The 23,261-nt window shown below is 40.7% G+C and overlaps 1 protein-coding gene across 20 annotated transcripts in view; it reads right to left on the reverse strand.

Annotated features, from left to right (window-relative positions):
- ABLIM1 (actin binding LIM protein 1) overlaps positions 1-23,261 on the reverse strand; it is a 193,680-nt gene that overhangs the window by 29,976 nt on the left and 140,443 nt on the right. For 12 of the 20 annotated variants that reach the window (XM_042019393.1, XM_042019390.1, XM_042019395.1 and 9 more), the window contains exons 7-12: positions 21,722-21,809; positions 16,640-16,698; positions 14,243-14,305; positions 7,555-7,632; positions 5,307-5,462; positions 550-585 (exon numbers count right to left, since the gene is read on the reverse strand). In XM_042019393.1, the coding sequence (XP_041875327.1) occupies positions 550-585; positions 5,307-5,462; positions 7,555-7,632; positions 14,243-14,305; positions 16,640-16,698; positions 21,722-21,809 (480 nt within the window). The remainder of the gene's footprint in view (positions 1-549; positions 586-5,306; positions 5,463-7,554; positions 7,633-14,242; positions 14,306-16,639; positions 16,699-21,721; positions 21,810-23,261) is intronic. The other 8 variants (XM_042019397.1, XM_042019388.1, XM_042019389.1 and 5 more) reach the window with 3 other exon arrangements.

The following is a 23,261-nucleotide window of genomic DNA, read 5'->3' on the forward strand; positions in this document are numbered from 1 at the left end:
AGCAACATGATAATGCAACGATGATGATTCTGCAAGCGCATCTCTTGTATCCTGACAAATGATGTCACAAATGTTTCCTGTTATTATGATGTTCAAATTAACTCCTCTGGCAAAGCAAAACCAAAGCAGACCATAGTTTTGTTTTCTTCAAGACAAAACTGCAAATGTTTCAGTAGCAAACACGGTTTATTATTTAGATGCTTAGAGCAGCATTTTATCTCCTGTAAATCCTGCAGCTCTCGAGATCTGAATCCGCCTGTGCCACAAGGAGCAGGAATGTACCAGAAGTGACGCCTGCTGGACACAGGGCTCTGCTTTACAGACAGCAATCAGGAGGAGTGGTAGCTCCACTTTTTGTACAATTGCTCAATAAGGGCTTCATTTTTCCTTCTTAGAAATAATTTTTGTTAAGTTTCAACATCAAGAAAACATGCCTGTGTGGCAAACAGAGATGGATCTGACTGATAACAAACTCAATGCCTGCACTGGCTCGAGGGAATAATTCTAATTACAGTAGGATACTGCCCCCAAAGGTTCCACCAAACTTACTTCTGCAGAAGGGGTAGGTGATAATGTCCTTGGAGACTGCAAAGACATAAAAAATAAGGTTATGAAATCATACCATTGCATATACTGGGACAGAAAAAGGTAATCTAAACATTGCTGCAGATACTCTGATAATGGCAATGTAAAGTGGCAATGCAGAAATTACTGAGGCCATCCCAGCACCGGAACCTGCTTTTTCCACATCGCTCAGGGACTGGTCCATGAATCATTGAAGTTTAAAGTTTCTGGGAGAATCTTTATAAGTGTGAATAATTCAGTCAAGTATCATGCAAGATCATCTTAGCCATCTAATCATTGTGGTAATTAAATCATAGCTGTAAAGATCAAAATCAGAAAGAGTTATTAATTTAACAACCATGCCTGTTATGAAGAAATCTTTAAAATGGAAATCAAAAGTAAATAAACTTAACTCAGAGCTTTGCATGGAGAATCAAAATACAGAATATCTTTCAGGATGAAGCCCGTTTTCCTTCCAATGCGCACACACTGGCAAAAATGTGTTTCTCCCCAAGGCCTTACATGTCATACCCATGCAAAGGAGCACGTAGTCGTCATCAGCATTTCTTTGATATAACCTCCTTTAAATCTCTGTGTTGCTCCTTGGTGACGTAAGGAGAACAGACAGGAATTACAAGCATGTGTAGTGAAAGAACTGCACAAAGGCCAGTGGGCAGAAATATGCACAATATTATGAAAAGTTTCTGCAGCACAGATAGGGAAACTGAGGCAAGAAATACCTTTAGAAGAAACATATGATTATGCATATGCTGATGGTACAAACAAGAATAAAGGCTATGTGTAATTACCAGTTATGTGCTCTTTAACCACCAGACAATTTGAAGCTGGGAGAGCAGGATTTAATTATTTCCTTTGTGCACAAAACTTCAATATTATTTGTCATAATAAAATGGGCAAGAGATTATGCTTTTAAATAAGACCACAATTATAGAATGATACAGCTATTAAGATAATATCTCAGAAGCAAAACTGCTGATTCTGGTCTAACTACTACACTAATGTACAACATCAGTAGTGTAAAATGTGCACAGAGTTTCTGGTAATAAATATCCAGCTGGTAAATATCCATACATTTTGGATTGAGACACCATTCACTCTCATGGAGATGGTGACACTGGGAATGCAAAGTATCCAAACAAAGGAGCAATGTTTTTTATTGGATACAGGACGTCTCCTTTTCATCAAGTTTCCATAATGCTGTTAAAGACTGCTTTTGTTACTTTCCATCAAAGCCTTGGAAAGTCTTTTATATTCGTGTTTTCCTAATTCCTATCATCTAACAGCAGCAGCTGTAAAAACTTTGCTCCACATGAAACATGCCATACACAGTGCTTTGGAACAACATTCTCTACAAAAACTGAGAGCTAACCTAAAACTCTCAGTATGAATGAAAGAAGCAGATGTTGTGAGGTGCATTCCCACACTTTTTCTACTAGCAATTCATGTGTTACTCTAAATAGATGAATTTCTATCATCTGCTGGCGTTACCTGGATGCTGAGGTAGCAGTTACAGTAAAAGGTGGTCATAGGAATCTAAGACTGGCAAGGCAGCCTAAAAAGCAGCGCGCTGAATCCAGGTATTTTTCCTTTCATGTATTTTTACTCCATCACTAGCTGACATCATCTCACTGCTTTTTTGGGAAATGGAACCTCACTCTGCAGCCAAGTTACTGTTTCATCATGCACAGGTGAACTGTCAGATCTCAAACTCTGAGGCTGCCAAGGAATATTTGGTTCTCCGGGTATTTTAAAACCTGGTTTATTACAGACAGCCACACTATGGTCCGTTTGAAACACACTGTGCAGGTGACTGAGAAAGGCAGCTCCATTCCAGAACAGCAAGCCAGTGGCAATACAGTGATGACTCCAGATGGGGAAGGGGAAGGGGAAGGGGGAAAGGAAGGGGAAGAGGGAAAGGAAAAGGAAAGAGAAGGGGATGGGGAAGAGGAAGGGGAAGAGAAAGAGGAAGGGGAAGAGGGCTCGTTCTGACCAAACTTACATAAAATTTTCTACCACAACAGGCTCAATTCTCTATTGCTTTGAGATCTGAGAGTCTGCTTTAATACCTGAAGCCACACAGGTCATTTTGTCATCTGGGGAACTTCTGCTAATTTTTACAGGTGTCATTCTGCAACACAAGTTCCAGCATTTCACCCTGATGCCATTTTAGCTGTCTTTTAACTGAACTACCAGGTGGGATCTCTGCTCCATTTTGAAGCATCCATCATACTTGGAAAAATCCTTTTCTCAATTTATATCCGTTTGTTTAGAGAAAGGTGTTTAAGAGTGCTTTCAACAAACAGAATACTTGAAATAAAGGACATAGAGGTAAAGTGCTGCTTCTCAATATATACCCAACAAAAGTTGGAGCTGAGAAAAGACGACTTCAGTGCTCATCAGGTTGCTGCTCACAGGGCAGAACTGACAGGTCCAGAAGAACCTGAGTACCTGACAGTTTCTGGAAACTTTCTCACTCTGTTGCGGGCTAGCCTCGGTAGCAGAAAATTAATTTCCAATCTCGTTTGTCTCTTTGGAGGCCGATGGCAGGCGGAGCCAGCCCGCGCTCCCCGCGAGAGGGCGCCGGGACAGCGCGGCTCCAGCGCCGGGATCGAGCCCGGCGGGATCGCGAGTGGGAAACCCGCCCGGGCACTGCCCTGGCCCTGCACTGAGAGCAGCCTCACGCCGGCTCTGCTCACTGCCATGCAGGTTTCTCGCTTTCTGCGGCTGAAGTGTACTGTTCTCTTGTAGCCCATCCCCTAGAATTACGGTTTGTGTCCATCTCTGGATAAAGTTCGGTGCCTCTTGCACCTGTCCCCTTGTACACCCAAAAATCCTTCTCTGCTGAGACTGGGTTGCTTTTTTTTTTTTTTCTTTTTCTCTTTAAATCATCGTGAGGGGCATTTCTAGTGTACAAGGGTAAACTGAGGGTACCCTTTTATTTAACACCACCACATACACACCTTTTGCAAAGAGAATGCAGGATAAACCACTGTCTGCAAGATTAAACATGTCACCTTCTTTGCTTTTTAAAGATGATGGGGACTGATGTATGTTGTGCCAGGGTTGCTGTCACTTGATTACCACAAAACAAACACAGGGTAAGGGATCAGTCCACCCCAATGGGCTTGTGTTCTCATTAGGGCAAGGGAAGGGACGAGAAACAGATACAAAGAGGTGAGGTAACTTGCCCAAGGTGACAGAAGTCAGCAGCAGCATTGGGTGAAAACCCAAGACCTTCTAAAAAGAAAGTGAGAGCCCCGTCTGTTTCCAGAACAAATTTCTGTAGTCACTGGAAATTAACTGAATTTAATGCTGGTGAAAATACAGTGTAAGAAAATCCCAAAGGCTTTTGCTTATTCCCAGAACAAGCATAAAAGCAGACAACTTACACCATATTGCTTTATCAGCTTCCAACATGCTTCCTTGTCAGTAAAAAGCTTCCCTTTAAGGATTAACAAATGGTTCACTTTCTCTAGTGAGATTAGCTCCCTCTGTGTGACCAACAAGAGACTTGTGTTTGTAGCAGGTTTTGTGGAATGGGTCAGGCCTGTTGGAACTGGTCAGAGGTCCCCAATGCATCTCACAGTGGTTTTGAACCAGATGCAAGCTGGATTTGCTACCAACATAAATTGCAGGGGAGAAATTCTGTAATGTTCTGACCTGTTAATCTCTTATTTTATTCCTGAGCTGAATTTTCAATTCATGATTTAAAATAACTCTATAAAACATTAAAGAACAAAGGAGAAAAACTGATGCAGTTCTGACCTGCTGGTGGGCAGAACATTGAGAAGAAAGCAGATTATCAGTCACACTGATCTGGTCATCTACAGACCACTGGTGCCTGAATGATTTGCTGTAATTTTTTTTTCTTCAACTTATCTTCATACTCAATTCAGTTACAGTCAGTAAGGTCACTGAGATTGCAGCAGTAAATCCATTTCCACATCCATTTAGATTTGCATTCAGGAAGGCTGATTCACAGACAGATGGTATTAGATGACAAAACCTGCTTCACAGACTGCACTGGAATCATGTAAATAGTAATTGCACCTATGGAAATTCACCTGAGGAAACTGGGGACCGACAATCTAAAAGATACCTTTATGCACAAGTTTAGAAGAATAAATGACATAGCTTTTTCTTATTGCTGCATGATACAAGAATCCTTAATAAATGCCAGCAGGTTAAAATGTGAGGCAGGTATGTCTATAACATAATTAACCTGCTTTCCCAGGTGGAAGAGCACTTCAGCCTCACACAGTTTTATCCAGTATGTCTGGCAAAGTGCTCTGGTGATATATACTTCCCTTCAGTATCTGTGAGATAAGTATCCTGCTGCTATCTTAGTCCATAGAACATCATGGTATTCCTCCTATTCTCTTGTGAATATTGGTGCTGCACAGCACAGCAGCACATTGGCTTTTGCCTCACTTTCTGGACTTTGCCATTCCCAAAGATTAGGATACCCCTGGGAGTTACGAGGAAGCACACAGAGATAGCCTGCAAGCCTCCCCCCTGCCATTCCTCTGCTGGTGTCAGTGCAGGTGTCTAATGCTGCAGTTTCACACTGAGGCAGCAGCATGAGCGTTCCCAGTACCCCCAGATCAGACAGACACAAAGCAGTGTGAACAGCAGCAGCAAGGATCTCCAGGAGTGCGATGGGAAGCGGAGCGGGCTCTGGATGCAGTGCACAGCGGAATGAGGTGCTGGTGGGTCATTACCTCTCCAAGACTCTGTCTCTCCTGTCTGTCCTCGTAGGCGGAGGTGTAGAATGGCTCATAAGTAATTAGGTCTGGACGTTCAATGTCATAAATGGCCTTGACTTTGGGAATGGCTGCTAAATCCTTGTAATCAAGGATTTCATTGTCTACTTTTGCCTAAAGGTCAAAGACAGAAGACAAATTAACTTACAAAAATGCACTGGCAATTTCTGTTTTACACAATTTACGATTTTGTGTATTTGTTGTCACACTGTTGCTATGGAAACCCCTTTTAGGCACCCTACATGTGCAGTGAATGCTTCTTGTTCTTCTCCAGCAGGCCTCCTCTACAGCAGCTCACAGTGTTTTCTCTTCTCTTAGGGAAGAAAGAACATGGCATATATAGATCTATTTACAAAAGTTTCTTATCCCCAGTAGTGAGCTGGAAACTTCAGCTCTGCAAATGACTCATTTTGTGGCCTCAGGCAAGTATTTTCACCTTTCTGCTCTTGTTTTCCCATATGTAAAATGGGTGATAACATCAATTTAGTTTGCAGATTACAGAGATTACAAAAGGATTTCATGCTGAAGACCACAGACATATACTCAATTTATAACTGTGCACACAAGAGGAAACAGAACTTACTGGAAGGAAATAAAAAGACAAGGAGGACTGTCAGGACTGGGTTTCTAAACTCCCAAATGAAATTATTACATTGCATTCCTCACTCATCCTATACCCAAGCTTCTGACTAAAGCATCCATTCCTTACCAGCTATATGGTGCAAGCATGGACTATTTTTTCCAGTAAGACTGCAAGGAGATCTTGACTAGTTAAAAAAAGGAAGTAGGAAATAAATTCCAAAGTCAGCTGCACCCATTAGAGGGAGATAGAAAGAGGTCTTATAATCAGTTTAGATAACTAATATATGTCTTCAGTTACAGAAAGACTTTAAAAGTTATCAGCATGCTTTTTTACCTACCTTACTGAAATACACTGCTGACTAAAAGTGAAAGAAGATACTCAAATTGTTTTCCAACACTTCTACTAGATACCTTATTTATTCATAGTAAATTGCATAAGGGAACTCACATTCAGTTCTGTTCTTGCTGAGTGCTAGCACCTAGTAACTTCAGATTAACATGCATTTGCCTTCCTAAGGTCTCTAACAAACACTGGTCTTGGTGGTTCTTAAGCAATGCCTTAAACTAGAAACAATACAAAACATTTCCTGCTAGAGAAGAAAGGTTTGAAATAGTTAGGACAATCACTGTCTAAAAATAGACTCAAATCTGTTTAGCTTTTAATTACCAGATAAAACAAAATGCCTTAAGCCATTTTAACCTTTAAAATATTTAGGTATATTAATATATGATGTAGTATTTTTACCACGGTCTGTTAATGAGCTGCAAATATGTCTGGATACTCTTAATCCAATATAAATTACTACAGATATTTTTGTAGACCCTGATCTAGGCCACCACGTTGCTCTACAGATGGTGATTTTGAGCAGTAATTAAATTTCATAAACTACAGTTTATGAAGTTGATATTACCCACAGAATGGTAGTTCTCCAGGACGTGCTTTGTCTTTTGATATCTGCAGTGTCAACACTTTCCACATATCAGCTTATTTTTGTGATTGTTGAAATGCACAGAAGAACTAGAGTTTAACTCAGGACGTGAGATTCATAGTTTTGGACATTTTTCCTGCATTATTGTAACTGCCAAATTTCTGTGTTTTACTCTCTATTTTCATCTATATAATCTCAAGGTTATCTATAAAATCAGTGATTCAGCATTATGCTTAATAACAGTTTTGTCCTAAATTAAAAACACCTTTCCTTTCACAACCAAAAAATCTGACTTTCAAAATGGAAGGTGTTGGATCAGGCAGGCTTCTTTCAGTGTAGCTGATCCTGCTCCCCACGTTCCCCAAGTGCAGAGAGCAGATCTCTCAAAAATTGTGTATCAAAGTGCACAGATCTCCTCACAAAATCCTTATAAAGTTGAATGACCCTTCTGTTCTCTGTCCCTCTTCACACCACCAAGTCACATCAAAAGATTTACCGTACCTTTCCAAGAGAAATGTGACCTGGAAAAGGCCTACCCTGCTCTTCAAATCCTGTAGTTATAAAAGCTACATGGCAACAGTTTTAACAATTTAAGCACTAAAATAAAGCAGCAGTATAAAAGTGATTTATTTCAACATGAGCAATTCATGTGCAAGCAAAGGCTCGGCAGCTTATTCATCAGAAGGAATACTTACATAGATAGTGTGGCCTGGAGAGCCAGGTATACTGGAACCTGGTCTGGAATAAATGCTTTCTGATGATGTTCTTGTAGGCTGAAAAACAAAAGGGAACTTTTGAGAGCAATCTGAAGCCATTAACGTTGGCAATTTTAAGTGAAGAAATCTGCACACATCTTGAAAATAACTGAATTTAGGAAAAAATGTCAACACAAATGCAAGCATTCTGGCAAATTCCACAATCTTGTGAGGCAAGTGGGCTTTATTTATTTTTTTTTTTTTTTTTTTTTTTTTTTTTTTTTTTTTTTTTTTTTTTGGTAGGGGAAGGAGTGGTGTGAGAGGGGAAGAGAGTTTTCTAAATCATACAGTGTAAAAGACTAGACTGACAACAATAATGAACAAAATCAAACAGCACCTGCCAGAGACACTGTAGGAGCCATACAAAGAACCATCCAGGATAGTCCTGCTGGTCATTTTAGCAACACATTAGTTCACAAACCACTGTAGGGATCAGCAGTCCAGCAGACAAAACCGTTGTGAGGAGCACAGCACACACGTTATCTCTTTCCACGTGTTCAATCCCTGGATTTCCATTAGGAATGAAATCATCAGAACTGAATTCAGCCTTCCTACGTAGAAGGACCTGAAGTCCTTTGACTGGAGCTGTTCCCTACATCTGCAGCACAATCAAGATGCAGCAGGGAAGTCAAATGTTGGCTGAAATGTCATGGTTCCTCACACTGCAAAAGTCATGATGTTTAATGACAATGTCCTGCAAACCAGAACTCATGAGAACACTCTCACCCCTACAGAGCCAGAGCTGCTCCATTCAGTACATTTTCCAACACTTGTCAGGACTAAATAGACACTGATGCCCTGGAGGAAGTTTTGTGAGAGGAGACAAAATAACTGATGACCAGGATGTGGGGATCCTGAAAACCTGATGCATTTGAAAAGTATTCTATTTGATCAAAAGTCACCCTGGCTGTTTTGAAGATTACTCCTAAACTTGGCACGCAGCAGACACACAAAGGTAGTCAACCATATCCCAGTTGCAACTGAGAAACCATGAACAGTTTTTGCTGCCTCATTGACTGCAAAGAACCAAATCCCATCACAAAGCCTCGTGTTAGCAGGATGACTCTGATGACACCAGCACAGTGGGATACTTCCAAGTCACTTAAAATTAAATCCTGGTAACAGTCCTTACCTCATCAGCTTGTGACATTAGGCCCCCTGGACTAAGGGACCTTCAGGCACACCTGAAGAGAAACAAGGCTTGACAGCCTGGCTCACTATTTCTTAGGAAATACTGGAATGAACACGAAAAGGCTACTGGACCTATCTAATCTCTCAGCATACATTTCCTGAAGAACCCTTCAACTGACCCCAGAGACTTTCTACTTTTAATTTCAAAGCCAGAGAAGCTATTGGAACCATCTGTATATAAAATGCTGAAAACTAGTCATGGATCATACAGCGGGCTTTCTCTGACTTCGCTTTTGAAAATGAAGTCGCCACATTCAGGGAGAGTCAGAGAAACAAAAGGCTTCAAATATGTTCCACCAAAAAATGTAAGATTCGGATCAAACAGAGAGCAGATGTAGCTGTGGACTGACACCTTCACAAATCCTCTCCAGAGCATGTTTGAGAACACTTTCTCAGCTGGACCTTTACATGTTTCTTTGCTTTTCACTCTAGCTGCAAATTCCTACATCTCAAAAGGGAACAGAAATTTCTCATCTGCCCTTAAGCTCCTCCCAAACCAAAAAACCCAACAACAAGCACTTGTTTCATGGAAATGTTACAAGAATTGAGCTGGAAAATCTAGCTGCTGTTGAGAAACACTTTATTCTCCCTTCTATTCCTCCATTTCACTCTGTTTGAGTGGAGACACATGTCACATGTTGCTGCAGTTACTATGGAAAGTAACTGTTTTCATTACAACATAGGGAACAGTATGAAGTACTTGAGGTATTGTTAGGGGTTTTTCTGTTACCTTTGGCTTTTGGCAGACATACTTTGAGAGTTTAGTCTGCTCAATTTTCCCTGTTGTAGGAAAACAAGTGTTAGAGGCAGTTATGGCTTATTCCCACTTGCCAGGCCCTTTGGATCTTTTATAATTGCCTCAGAAAACAAGGAATTCTTAGTCCTCACTCCAGCTCCTTAGACTTATCTCTTAGTGTCACTGCTAAAAATCTTATCATTTAAGGAAAATTCACTTGCATTTATCACTTCAGTGAATTTATTAGTTAGATACGTTAAGAAGATAATTTCAGCCATATCCTGATAATAAATTTCTTAGGTGCTCTTAGCCCTGGAGTACAGGAGGAGTTGTCAGATGGACTGGTAAGTTGTAGCACCTGTTCTTCATTTCCTCACTGTGTTTCTGTTCCAAGTTCCTCTTTACCATCCCATTAACAAGGCCATGAGCCAGATATGACACCCTTTAAACCAGTTTTGTATTTTCTGTAACTCTTTCTGCGTACATCAATTTTACCTTCTGCCTATTGCAAAGCTCCCTGCTGCCTGGGCAGGATGCCCTGCTGCCAGCCACGGCCTGAGCACACACTGCTCCTTTCCTGAGGAGCTAAATCCAAGCAGACCTGGAACTCTGAGGCTCCTCTAGCAGCTCCCAGGCCTGCACCTTGCTTATGTCTAAACATACCCTTGAAGACAGTGCATGGAAAGGACTCGTACATCTACTCTCACCCTTCCTGCCTCACTTTGCCCTATTTCTTATTTTGAGTTACCCAGGCTGTTTCCATCACAGATGGCTCTTTCCTACTCTGCTTCTTCCCATATGGTCTGGAATCCTTCACAGCTTTGCACTTTCCCCTAAAGACAATTGCATTCCACTTAAAAACATTCATGCTGCTTGCTTTAACAAACCAAAGATTCCTTGATATAAGCTGTTCCTCTGGCATACTTTTAGTTGCTATGGTTGGCTCCTCTCCTAAGAGACCTATAATAGCTCCCATTTGAAAATCTGTGACCTGGTATGGCTTTTATTAGATTGAATGTTCCACTTTCATCCCTGACCCTGTGTAACACCATTGTGACTCTGTATCTTAAACAGGTGGCAAGAGACACACTGGAGGTCAAGTTCTCTATTGATGTACCTGCACTGGGGTGTAAATTCCACCTTAGAGGGGAGCTGATCAGAGCACAGCTAAAACAGGAATAGGAATGGCCCTGATGTAACCTTTAACATTGGAAATGCGGAGATAACACGAGAGCATCTCTTTCACACGTTGTTCAAAGAAAACAGGTGAAGAAAAAGGGCACAGTATTTAATAATTTAGTAATTTAGAGGTATTTAATTCCATCACAATAGTCCTGCGACACTTGTTCTACACTCTCAGCAACAAAACAAGTTAAGCTGCCTTACTTCTTCTGCAAACAGATCTGAAACATTTTTTATATGATTGTTCTTTTCCATGAAGGATTCAAATACAGCTTTATATAAAGCCATCTTTGTGCAGAGAAATTTAAAGGAAATTTCTATGAAGAGCTAATAGTTTTTTTCTTTTCTGGTGGTACATGGCTTCTCCACATTTTCTGACAGTAGAAGAGCCATCGCTTTTTTCCTTTCCTCTTCCCCGCAAATGGATGTAACGGTAGTAAATATATCAATATAGGATGTCTGTACCAAATACAGAAAGTCTATGAAGTATATGAAAAAAAAATCAATAGAAATTGAGTCAAGTAAAATTCATGCATGTCATTAAAGGAGCCAAAGGAAAAAAAAGATCACAAAGCATCTAAAGTATTTGCAAGGCTTCTCAGTATTTCCCACTTTATCACAGACTTCTTATTTTCATGTTTTTGTTCTTCATTCCATGCATTTGCCTTCAACACAAAAGTTCTTTACCAGTTTAATCTGCAGACTGATAGAGGTAATACCAACTGTCATGCTCATCCTCTTAGGTTCACCGTGAATTGAGTGCTCAGTTATCACATCACCCATGCAGATGCCCCAAACTGATTAACTTGGTATTTTAATATTAGACTACAAAGCTTAAGATGTTCATCTGCATTTACCCCTGTTTATCATGTCATCATGCATGGTACATCATCTAAATAAATAACTTCTTAAAAAAATAAAAGAATCCCCACTAGAGCCATTCACATCATCCAGGTGCTGCTACAATGTGGTGGCTCTGGCATTCTCAAGTACAGATGTTCAGCATCATGCTCTGTAAAAACTTACAGGTGCAGGCAACCAGATCAAAACTGATCCCAAGAACATCTGGCCAAATGGATGCACTATCGTTTAACAAAGGCATCGTCACCATTTACAGTACCTGCCTTAATTTTTTGATAGAGTTCATTATGCAAGGCGGTGATAATAGCTGCAGAAGAATGAATATGTTTTCACTTAATAACATTTAACATTAGAGCTTAAGCAAATTCTTTAAACCTCAGAAGCTACTTTAAGTGAAGCATGTTTATAAATAAACTAATAGAAGATTAGGATGGAATTTCTTCTACTGGGCAGACTTTCCAACAGTAAGGGATTTGACTTTCTCAGTACAACACTTGTTACACTGACTATCTGCTCTATCAATTGGGAGGTTTTACAGTTAATTAGGATTCGGAACCAGGGTTCATAAAGTGTGGATTTCCTATGGATTTTTGTAATTTTCAATGGCTGTACAAGATCAACAAAGCCCCTCAATGTCAGCATTCTTTATGCCTCTCTGCTGGTTTAACTGTACCCTTCTCCTTACAAGAGTGTTTCCTTCAAATGCATGCATTCCTTATTTCTCTGCACTAAATATGCATCAAGACAAAACTAGTGAAAAGGTTTAGTTCAAACTCACACAGACACAGATATTAATAGGTTACAACTAATTTTTCTTTCCTTTCTGGACACAAAGGCCAGACGGGAGAATGAATTTTCAGCACGTAATGACTGAAGGTATGTTGGTACCAAAAAAACTTCTACAGTACTACTCATGCAAACTAAGCCTTCATCAAGAGCAAGTGGGAAGAACAAGAAAATAAAGTGGGAAGTCCAGAACACACTGAATTCAACACAAGCTTCTCAGAGAATTCAGAGGATTTCACCCAACCATTTTCAAACTACAATTGTCATGTAGATTCAAGGCCCACTTTTATAGCAACACCAATGACAGTACCTTTGTGTCTACTCTGTAGAAAAAGCCTTGAAGCCAAAATCTGCCTTGAGTTACACTTTGTAGAACCAACATGTAAATCTAAACAGAATTTAGTACTGACCAAATTTATGCAAGAGGATATTCATCTCAACCTAAGCTATTTGTATTCTACACAGTCTACAAAGCAAGAAGGAGAACATACCTTTATTTTAATGTGGGCTGTTCCTATTTTGCCCTGCATATTTTTCCAATACATTGAATAGGATTTGGTTTTTTAATCCTAAGGCTCCTGGATTTCAACACTGGAAACTCAGACTCGTGCCTGCTAAGCTAAATGCAAAAGGTCACTACACTGGCCTAAAAGATGAGTGATATGGCCCACAGTTTGCTGTTCTCAGACTCCAACATTTTATTCCATAAAGCTTAGGACTGAAGAGACACTGCTCTCCTTAGGAGTGCTGATAACACATCTTTATGCTGCATTTTCTTGATACACAGATCTGTAGCCAACAGAGAGAGAGGTGTTCAAGAGAAGTTAAGTAACTAAACTGCTGTGCAGGACAAAGGGTAGAGGGCTTGTGCTAACCCTCACTGAATCACAGCTTTGGGTTCCACCATCCAACCCCATCCTGCAGGCTGGATCTAACACAGACACCCTGCCCTGGCTGACATATGGCTGCATCTACTCTGCCATTAGAGATGAGAAGGCTGCACAAACCAACACCAAGGAAATCCAGTGGCACGGGCTCTCAGCCTGTCTGCCTGCTGCCAGCCTGGACCAGGTCTACACCAGTGCGCTCTGACTTCATCACCAGCTGAAAACTACCTCAGGTGCACCTGCATCAGCACAGCCACACGTCCCACAGCAGACACAACCAACAAATAAACACTGCCCTGAAGGAGAAGAAGTGGAAGTGGGTGGTATTTGTAGGTGCAAAGCAAACTCAGTAAAATCTGAAAGTAGAAGGCTACTCCAGGGTCAAGAGGACAGAGAGGACCTTGCAACTCACATGTGGATGTGAACCAGATTAGAGAGGCAAATGCACTCAGGCAGCACATAGAATATATCCAAACCTGGGATTTTGTAAGCATTTTCTCAGCTAAAGTATTCATGGGTGGTTGGTCAATATAAACAAAAAAGGAAGTGACTTAACTGATGGCATTTTTTTTTTCTAAAAACATAAGTCATTGTTCATGGAAAACTATTTCTTTTTAACCATCACTTTAAAGTCAGATATTTTTCACCATTTTAATTTGCTTCATATTTTCTCTCTAATTTTTTTGTTTCAGAAGGAAAACTTTCTGGAATACTGCAAGACCAATACTACAGCCCCCAAAAGCTCATCTGAATCTAAAATAAAAAAGTTAATTTTAAGCATTTCATTAAACAAAATAAAAAATGTGAGAATTAACAAGCAACACTGAAACAAGTGATGCAAAATACAGCGTCAGTGCCCATGGTGGCAAGTGATAGCAGGAAAGCTGTGTGGCAGGAGTAGTAGCAAGCGCAGCAAATGACAATAATAAAGAATCTTCTCAGTAAAGAAGATCATTATCAACACTATGAAAACACAACAGCAAACCTCTGCAGAGCGTGGCCTGCGCAGAACCAGACTCTTTGGATAAAAGAACTCAGATGAGGAATGCTGTCATGAAACACAAAAGGGAAAAATGAGTGAAAAGGAAAGCAGTTTCCCCAGTTCAGTGGTTAAGCTCTTTTTTCAATCAAGTTATTATCATCTACTTGTGTTATAATATCTGTTACTTACTGACTGCTGCAGAATCACGAACAGCCAGACAGTTGTAAATAAACACCTAAATAATATATATTTTTGTAACATGCATATGGTTGCTTTGTTTTCTGCTTGTTTTGTCTTTGCAAACTTCCACAAATACCCGTAGGGAAAAGATCTAAAGCAACCATTGCTTTTATGAACTCCCTCTCAGATCCTGACCAGCTCGAATGCTGATTAGTTTATATCACAATTCAGTTACTGAGAGAAAATACAACTTGCTGAAAACTTCTGAAGTGACTTCAGTGATAAAAGGGCTTTTTGTTTTCTCTTGTTCTATAGGGAAAGGAAACCCAGCAAGCAAATAGGCAATGGCACTGGCTTTTTGCAGAACCACCAGAAAATCTAGGCCTGACCCTGAATAAAAAACTGAAATTCAATCAAAGTACAGATCCCAATTTAGTGCTGACATGCTCAAATAGCACATAGTTCCCCCAGTTTTGTTTGTTTCTGTACCTACCTGTTTGCTACTGCCTTCATTTGGGTCAACAAGATGAAGCATGTGTCAAAGTCATCAAAGTGAACTCCGGCTGATTTTAGAATAAGGTGTCTGACTTTGCACCAGAGCAGACAGAGACTATCTATGATGTACCATAGAAGCTAAGAATGGTGCATCTCTCAGCCAGCTTCAGTATGGTGCATTTATCAATGCCTTTTAAGGCCATATTAAACCTCTGCATAGCAGCTCTCCTCCAGGAGCATGGTCCTGCCGGACAGCTGTGCTGTGACATTGCTCAGATGCTCCCTCAATGCCTTCTTGAGCTTCACTTCATCTTCCTGCAAAAACTCACTTAGGCAAAGCCTTGCAGGTGAGTGAATCCATTTACTTCTCTCACTTCAATTAAAATTAGCTGAGGGGGGAAAATGCTGACAAAAAGGGAAATACTTGAAGAGGACTAGAGCCATTTCCATGGGGAATGGAAATCAGCCAACTGATTTATAAGGTCAGCTGGAGAAGGCTAATAAGGGCCACAGTGTAGTCAGTCAGGAGTGCTTTGATAAGACTCCTGGGTCCAAGTGAAAGGGAAGTATTGTACTGAAACCAAGTACTAGAAGGCACAAGCATTCTGACACTTAAGCATGGCCAAAATATTGTCTTACATTCACACTGTTAAATAAGGAAGAAAATCCAGTCTGGCATCATTTTCTGTTTTCTTACAAAAAGTCAGGACAGAACAATGTGTGAATGCTGGATGGTACCTGCACTGAGGTTTGGCCATTCTAGACCACATGCCCATCTAGGGCCAGTTATGTTTTTGCCCACACTAACATGAACTCCCCTCAACAAGAATTTATCTGCACATTACCTATGACCATAATAAATTCTCTGGGGGGGATGTTTTACAGACCAGTGTACTGGAATAAATGCTAAAGGATGTGGCTTCCTGTGAATGAGACCCACATAGAATACAACCCACAGGATGTCGTAGGTATCTTCATACCAGTACCTCTTAGTTTCCTTATCCGAAAGACAATTTATTTGTATTCAGTCTCTAATATTAATATCCTGGCAAATTAGCAAAATTCAAGGGACATCAAAAAGAGAAAATTGTCCAGAGGATGAATCAGTGAATAAGGGCTTAGAATTGCCTGGTTCATGCAAAAAGCCAGGCTCTAGCATTTATCAGTGCAGCATTATTATCACTGAGGGTTTGACCCAGAAAGATTGTCTGAATATGTTGATGTGACTCCAAGGATAACTGTGGCTCTTTTTGGCATTCAAATCAGGATCACTTTAGGTTGAGGCTTACTTGGATGGCAAAGAAAGAAGAGTTAATCTTGTCTAAATGCTGCAAATAACCACGCAGAACAGGGGATAACTATAGAGCAATTACACAGATGTGCAAAACCACTAAAATATATGATAGCATTTGCCCTGTTCATATCTTCTCCTTAAGAGTCTCTCTCACAACAACTGAGATATGAAATGAAGTGTCTTAGATACTTGGCCACGTCTGTATGTCAGTAAATGACACTATCTTTAAGGCAGTGCACTGAGACAGGTATGTGAAGGTGGTAAGCCTAAAAATCAGAGCAATACCTCTGAAGTGCCTCCACTGTATATTCTGCCAGAGTTGTGACAGCTATGCGAAAAAAACATGGAAAAAGTCACTCTTTTAAAAACAACATTCAATTACTGTGTGTGCAAAATGTATGGTGTGTCATTGAGCCAGGAGTTCAGCTTACCCGGAGCTTCTCTTCAGTCTTAGTGGATTGCTTACAGTCGGGATGCCAGACAGTGGAACCTGAGGGAGGAAAAACACATCTTTATTCAGAGCAAAGCAGATGACTTCTGTCATGACAAGTCAGTTATTAAAGAGAATCTCTACATTGCATCAGATGGTGAATCTGTATGAACTATGAGAGTATTCACATTAAAGTCTAGCTCATGGGAAATACAAGGGAAACAAAAAAGTATTCAAATCCTTGGTGTAGCTTCAGCTTTGTCCTGAGGCTGCCAAAGCACTTTGCACACATTCTTAATTAAAACTCAAGCAGCCTCAAGCAGCAACAGAGTCAGCGAGCACCAGCTGGAGGAACTGAAAGAGAGAGGGTTCCTCTGGCAGGATGGAGGGTAAGAGCAAAGGAACTGGGCCGTGGTTACCTGATCTGTTCTCCCCTTACATACAGCCCTGCACATAGAAAGGAAGCTCTGATGATAAGTCGATTGAGCAATAGGTGTCATACTCAGTTACGGTAAAGTACTACTCAGATCACATCCTCCCTCATGCAAAATGCAAAAGGAAAAGCAAACTTTTAAAATTGACAGTGCAAGAGCCAGGGCTGTGTGTGACCCACTGGCAGTGGGTGAGAGGCCAGGATGACAGGTGGTGCAAAGCAGCATGTGAGAGAGCCTCTCCCTGGATCCCAGCACACTGTACCTGCCATTGGCACACACTGCACTTCTACCCCGTGCTCTGATGTGTGGCACTAGTGTTTCCACATGGCCTATTCCAGCTATGCATTCTACTAAGAAAGTCAAGTCCTCTGCTGTTTGTTTCCCAAAATATGATATTCTTTCTTATGCTGTAAAGTAGGAATAGCCTGCTGTCCTCAAGGACTGAGCAATGTCAGGGGCAAGGAGAATTTCCATCCCATTTCAGCTGTCCTTTGAAACAGAGCGTAAACTGTGGTCACTGCTGGAAAGCTGCTGGCAGGTATTGGCCAAGTTGAAACAGAGCAGAAACTAACACTGATTTTTAACACTGACTGCAGCTGCAGCCAAATTCATCCTTCATTCCAGTCACCACAAAGCCAATCCAGAGCCCTGACTATCTGCAGGGGGGAACATCACCTCTTCACTCTGTCCACAAAGAAACCAAACAGAGCCAAGTCCAGATCTCCTGCTGGTGACTATTAGCTCAAGAGCAGCCAGAGGAAACCCACCCTCAGAGCCCAGGAGAAGAATGGGTCAGGGCCCCAGGAAACTTTCTTCTAACAAGCCCTTACATGGCTTGGTACAGAAGTAAAGACCAGCAGGAATCATTTCACTTCCCAGCAGTACGCAGCACAGTCATCATCAGGAGACAGGACAGAATGCTGTGACTCTGGATCAAGGGTCTGAGATGTTTGGCTGTGAGTCTAAGCCGAGGAAGAAGAAACTGTGCATTTGGCAGAGGGAAACCATCAGACAACAGGGGAAGTGCACCAACAGCCTTCTCTGTAAACAAACAGCAGCCTCAGAGCCAGGACCCCACAGAGCCTGCGAGATCAGGAGGGAGCCGTGCCCTGTCCATCATGCAGGAGGAAGAAAGTTCAGGTTATAAGGCTGTAAGTTCATGTTAAAAGAAGTGAGCTGAGTAGTACTTCTCTGATTATGACACTTACTGCTCAAGGATGATCTAAGACTCAGAAGATTTTGGTTCAAGTCTCAAATCCAGCTGTGAGCTTCCTTCCTGTGTGGCCCTGAGAAAAATGATCCCTATTCCTCTGGACCTCACTGTTAGCTTAATGATAGGAGTTGATGATCTCAGGGGTCTTTCCAACCTTAACAATTCTGTGATTCTTTTCTATTAAACTTTCCCTACCATCAAACAGAAAGGTATCACTGTATTTGGGGCAGTATTTATCACAAACTGGCACAATTTTAGGGACAGCCTGTGAGAATGCTGAAAGTGAACAAGAGATGCAGGATGCCATTTTCATGGTGAAACTTAGCTAAGGGTTGTGGGTTTTCTTTCACAAAACGATAAGAGATTTGAAAGATGTGACATTTATAAATCCTGATCAGACACAGCAGGCTTAAGAAATTAAATGGAAATATTTGTTGTGATCTTGAACTCCAAGCCACCTATATTTTGTTGATACTATTCATCCAAACATGCCAATCTGTGGGAAACAGAGAAGAAGAAACTTCCACAGGCATTAAGGAATTTGATTTACAGCACAGGAAAGAGCTTGGGTTGATGTAGTAGCAAAGCTATACAGACTTTAAGCAGAAGAATTATAAACCTAAATTTCTATAGTTATAAGTAAGAAAATGTGTTGGGTAATATGGTGAAGGATTTTTAAGTATAGTAATGTGATTTTATAGTTAAGAATTTAGATGTTATAATAGAAGTATATGTGTGTACGTGAGCTAGCAAGTTATTGGTTGTGGAACAGACACAATGCAGTAAAAAGTACCAAAGGTGATAGGTTATAAAGTCAAAACAAAGTTTTGTGTTAATTGCTTATTGGATCAAAAAGTTATAAACTGCGATGTAACTCTGAAACTCATGACTGTCTGCAGTTATGGTGATGTGTTACTAAATCATGGCCTTTGAGACCAATCTATTTTGAAATGCTTTTAAGGGTGCAAATTCCCAAGCTGCATCACTCCTCTCTTTTACTGCTGGGGACAGTTCAGCAAATCGTGATTATTCCCATTCTTAACATATGTATGTTTGCTCACTTGGCAAACACCAACTAGCATGCTCATTTATTCAGCTTTATGCTTTGCACATACCATTATTTCAACATCAGCATCCCTCTAAATACTGGACAATCATAGTTCAGCAACAGCCTTCTGGGGAAGCCCATAAAATAATGTATTACCAGGAAGTCAGTGGGAAAGAGACAGTTTCTGGTGCTGCTTCCTTTTCATTTTCATCTGTTGGAGCAGTGCCAAGCCAGAGTGCTTCTGCTAGCATTATTCCAACCATCCCTAACATAGAAAGCCCCAAGACAGACAGCTTGTTTGTCCATGTTCTCCTTTTGCAGGTTTCCCACACATTTCTAATACAAGTTTCTACCACAATCCTGCCAGGCTCCTCTATTATACAAAGTAACACCAAGACTGCTTTCATATCCTAGGGAGAGGACAATTAGAAGTGAGATGGAAGCTGCCTATTTTCGTATATTTTATCAACAACTGATTTTTGTTCTAGCTTTATTGTTGTGGTGTTGTATTTTTATTTTCAGAGAAATGCTTGGAATGCTGTTATTCTGCACCCTAGGGTCAGTGATTTGGATGGAGTCAGGGTATGCATTTCAGCTGAGAGCTTTGCACAGGAAAGGCTTTTAGGTCTTCACTCTTGCAAGCACACTGAATCCAGCAAGGAAAGCTTTGGCAGGACAGTCTGGAGCACACTCAGCAATTACATTATTTAGTCAGAAAGCAGCTTATGAACAATAAAGCAATGCAATTTGAGGTGCTCCTCCCTTGAGACAGAGTAAACACAAGGAACATTGATTCATAACCACAGAAAGAGAAATACATTGAGAACAGCAGATCAAGCAGCCAGATTTCTCTCCTCTCCTCTTTCATATCAGCTGAACTTGTCCAGGATAAAGTCCTGCCTAGTTTAAGTAGAAGTGATACCTTCTGTCTTATTTTGATCTGCAGAAATTTACACCAAAGCTCGATCAACCCAAAATCCCACTCTCTGCTAGACTGGTGCAAATGGCACCAGTTGGAAATGGTCGTTATTAATTAATGATAGCAAAGGACAAACTGATGCTCATCTTGAACTCTGCCTGTACTTTATCACACCATGATGTGAGGAAACTAAGATATGCCAGATGCTCTAACTGCTGCTTTCCTGTTAGTCCTTCCAATTTGCCATCAGAAAGCAGCACCTCCCACCCAGCCCTCTTCCAGCCTCTCCCTGCTCCTGCAACGCAGAGCTGCTACACAATTTCACATCCCGTTCTGTGCACAGCTGGAATAAGATGACTGAGGTATAAGGTCAGTGAGAGATGAGAGAGGGACTGCAAGGAAGGACAAACTACAAAATAAAACAAGCTAGCTTCAAAGGAATGCCTTAACAATATTATCTTATTTTGGAACTCCTCCAGTAAGAACCTCTCCTCAGGATTTCAAGAGATGGCTGTTACCACACTTTCATAATTTTTTCCCTATTCTTCTACATTCCTTTCAAGTACATGAAGTTTTCTAACCTAAGTGCAATATATAAAATCACAACATGTATCTGCCTTTTTCACTTTTATTTCTGGCTTACATAAATGGGTATTATACGTCCTTCTACCAACAGTAATACTACAGCAAGTAATCAAAATAATTTAATAGTTAGTATGCTACCCTCTCAGAGAGTAGGTGGGATTCAGATCAAGGCTACTTTTAATCAAAGAAAAGAGCATATTCTTTTTTATGTGAAAAGATAATGAAAAAAACAAGCCTGGCAATTCTTGGGAGCGCTAGACTGTTAACAAGAAAGGGGAGATAAAAATAAACGTACAAGAAAGAGGTGACTATAGAAAGATATAAAAATAAAGTAAATGGGAATAAAAAGAGAGATGTGATCAGATAAAAGGGAAGTAGGCAAGGGAAGAAAATATGATTAAGAACCAGAGGAGAGACTCTGCCAGTGTGCATGAAGAATGAGGTCTACATGGTTCAAAACAAACTCACTGCAGGTTCTGGAAGATTTTCCCTTGCCTTTTACAGTTTGGAGTGTGGTCCAGAAGAGCAGAGAAACTGATCAGCAGAAATCAGGGGAAATCCCTTCACTTTGTCTGGTATCTCATACACCATTCTGGGGCTAAGCCGTCCATGAGATGCCAAATTCAGAGGCATCTCACGGGTAAATAAATTTCATTTTTTAGCAAGCACAGGCTGCCTCAGCAAGGGTGCAGAGTCCCTGCAGAGCCAGTTATGGCCACCTAATAGAGCAAAAAAGAATCAAGTGAAAAAATATGAGAACACTACTGAAGACAGGATGACTGTAGTCCTCCTTGGCCATATTACATGGGGATGATTTATATCCTGAGGTCTGTGACAGAAAAATCACATCTGATTTTCTTGTTTAGGAATGGAGATATCCTTACCTTGCAGATACATTTCTTCTCCTTCTGTGAACATTTGGTTGCATCTGCTGCATCGTGCACAGCTTGGATGATAATGCTTGTCACCTGCCTACACAAAAACAAAAAAGGGACATGAGGGACAAATGCATTGCACTGCTTGTGAGCACTCATCATATGCTGACTGACCGTTGCCCTTTTTCTTCTAGTTCACCTGTTATGATACAACACTGCCCTCATGATGTGACAGTAGCACGGAGAATGTAAGTTCTGCCACATTGCTTCAGTCCTGAGGTCTATCCTGTCCTCAACAGAGGCCAGCAGTGACTGCTTGGGGAAAAGTCTGCAAGAGGAAAGACAATGCAGAACAGCCCTTCCTCTTCACACCTTCCCACCCAAGTAATCAGTGTCTTCCTGGCCAGGAGCTACATCATAATGTATCTGTTCCCCAAGATTTGACAAACATCTTTTTAAATCTTCATCTATCTAACAGTCCAAGGCAATGAATGTCACACTGCAGTTAATTTGTGTAAACCTGCTACCTCCTCATTTTGCCAAGCAACACATTTTTCTCAACTGATCCATTGTTAAGGAAGGATTTAGTCAATGAATGAGTTTTCAACCTGCCATTTCATTCCTTGGCCTTCTTCCCTACACTGCTGATACGGGCGTTAGTGGAGAGAGCTTTCTAGAGCCACTTCTGGGACCATTAATTCAATTCACAGATGCCTGACTTCAGAAGCTACACCAGCACAGACAGCTAGAGCTGAATTTGTACTGATGTAAAGGTCCTAAGTACCCTAGATCCTGTTTCCCAAATCCAAATCCACTGAGTCACTCATTCTCTTAAATACATTGATACCCATAATAGGTAAAGCTGATCAGATTTCAGAACTATAAGGACAGGAAAGATCAAGGCACAAATATTAATGCAATTTCTTCTCCTTAGGAGAAGCAATCAGTGCATTAGCTTCCTTACATCATAAACTAAGCACACAGTGTCCACATCAGGCTTTTAAATAGAAAAATAATTAATCCTAGAAAATGACCCTTCATAGTGACAAGTAAAGAATTCTAAAAGTCTTTAAATTTGTATCTGGCTTTCCAAACCAATTAACCTCAAGTCCTTTTTCACAAATATTCCCCATCCACTGAGATGTTATATGCATAGAGTACCTGTTTATAGCTGACTTGTAAAATGTCATCAAAAGCATTTCCTACCTCATTATACTTAAGACCGTAACATTAATAAATCCAACCTTTCCTTTTGTCTGTTGAGAAGAATAATAACATTTTTTTGGTTCACATTTGACATTCATCACACAGGCTTTCTATTTAAAAGTATTTATAAGAGATGATGAAGTACATGGATTAAAGTACCTGACAGCTACCAGAAAACCAGCTCTACCACCCAGATCTTCTAGAGGTAAAGTTGCACCATTCAATTTGAACAACTCCCATCCAGGAATTTCAGCAATACAAGTCCACAGAAGACGACTCGGTGTGCTGTTAGTTTAGTTATATATTTTACTGTTCAGTTGCAAAAAACCTGCACTTCTCTTAA

The sequence above is a fragment of the Corvus kubaryi genome, unplaced genomic scaffold (genome assembly GCF_017639235.1).
Source record: "Corvus kubaryi isolate FWS band 111438036 unplaced genomic scaffold, C.kubaryi_AGA036_p1.0 138, whole genome shotgun sequence".
NCBI lineage: Eukaryota > Metazoa > Chordata > Aves > Passeriformes > Corvidae > Corvus > Corvus kubaryi.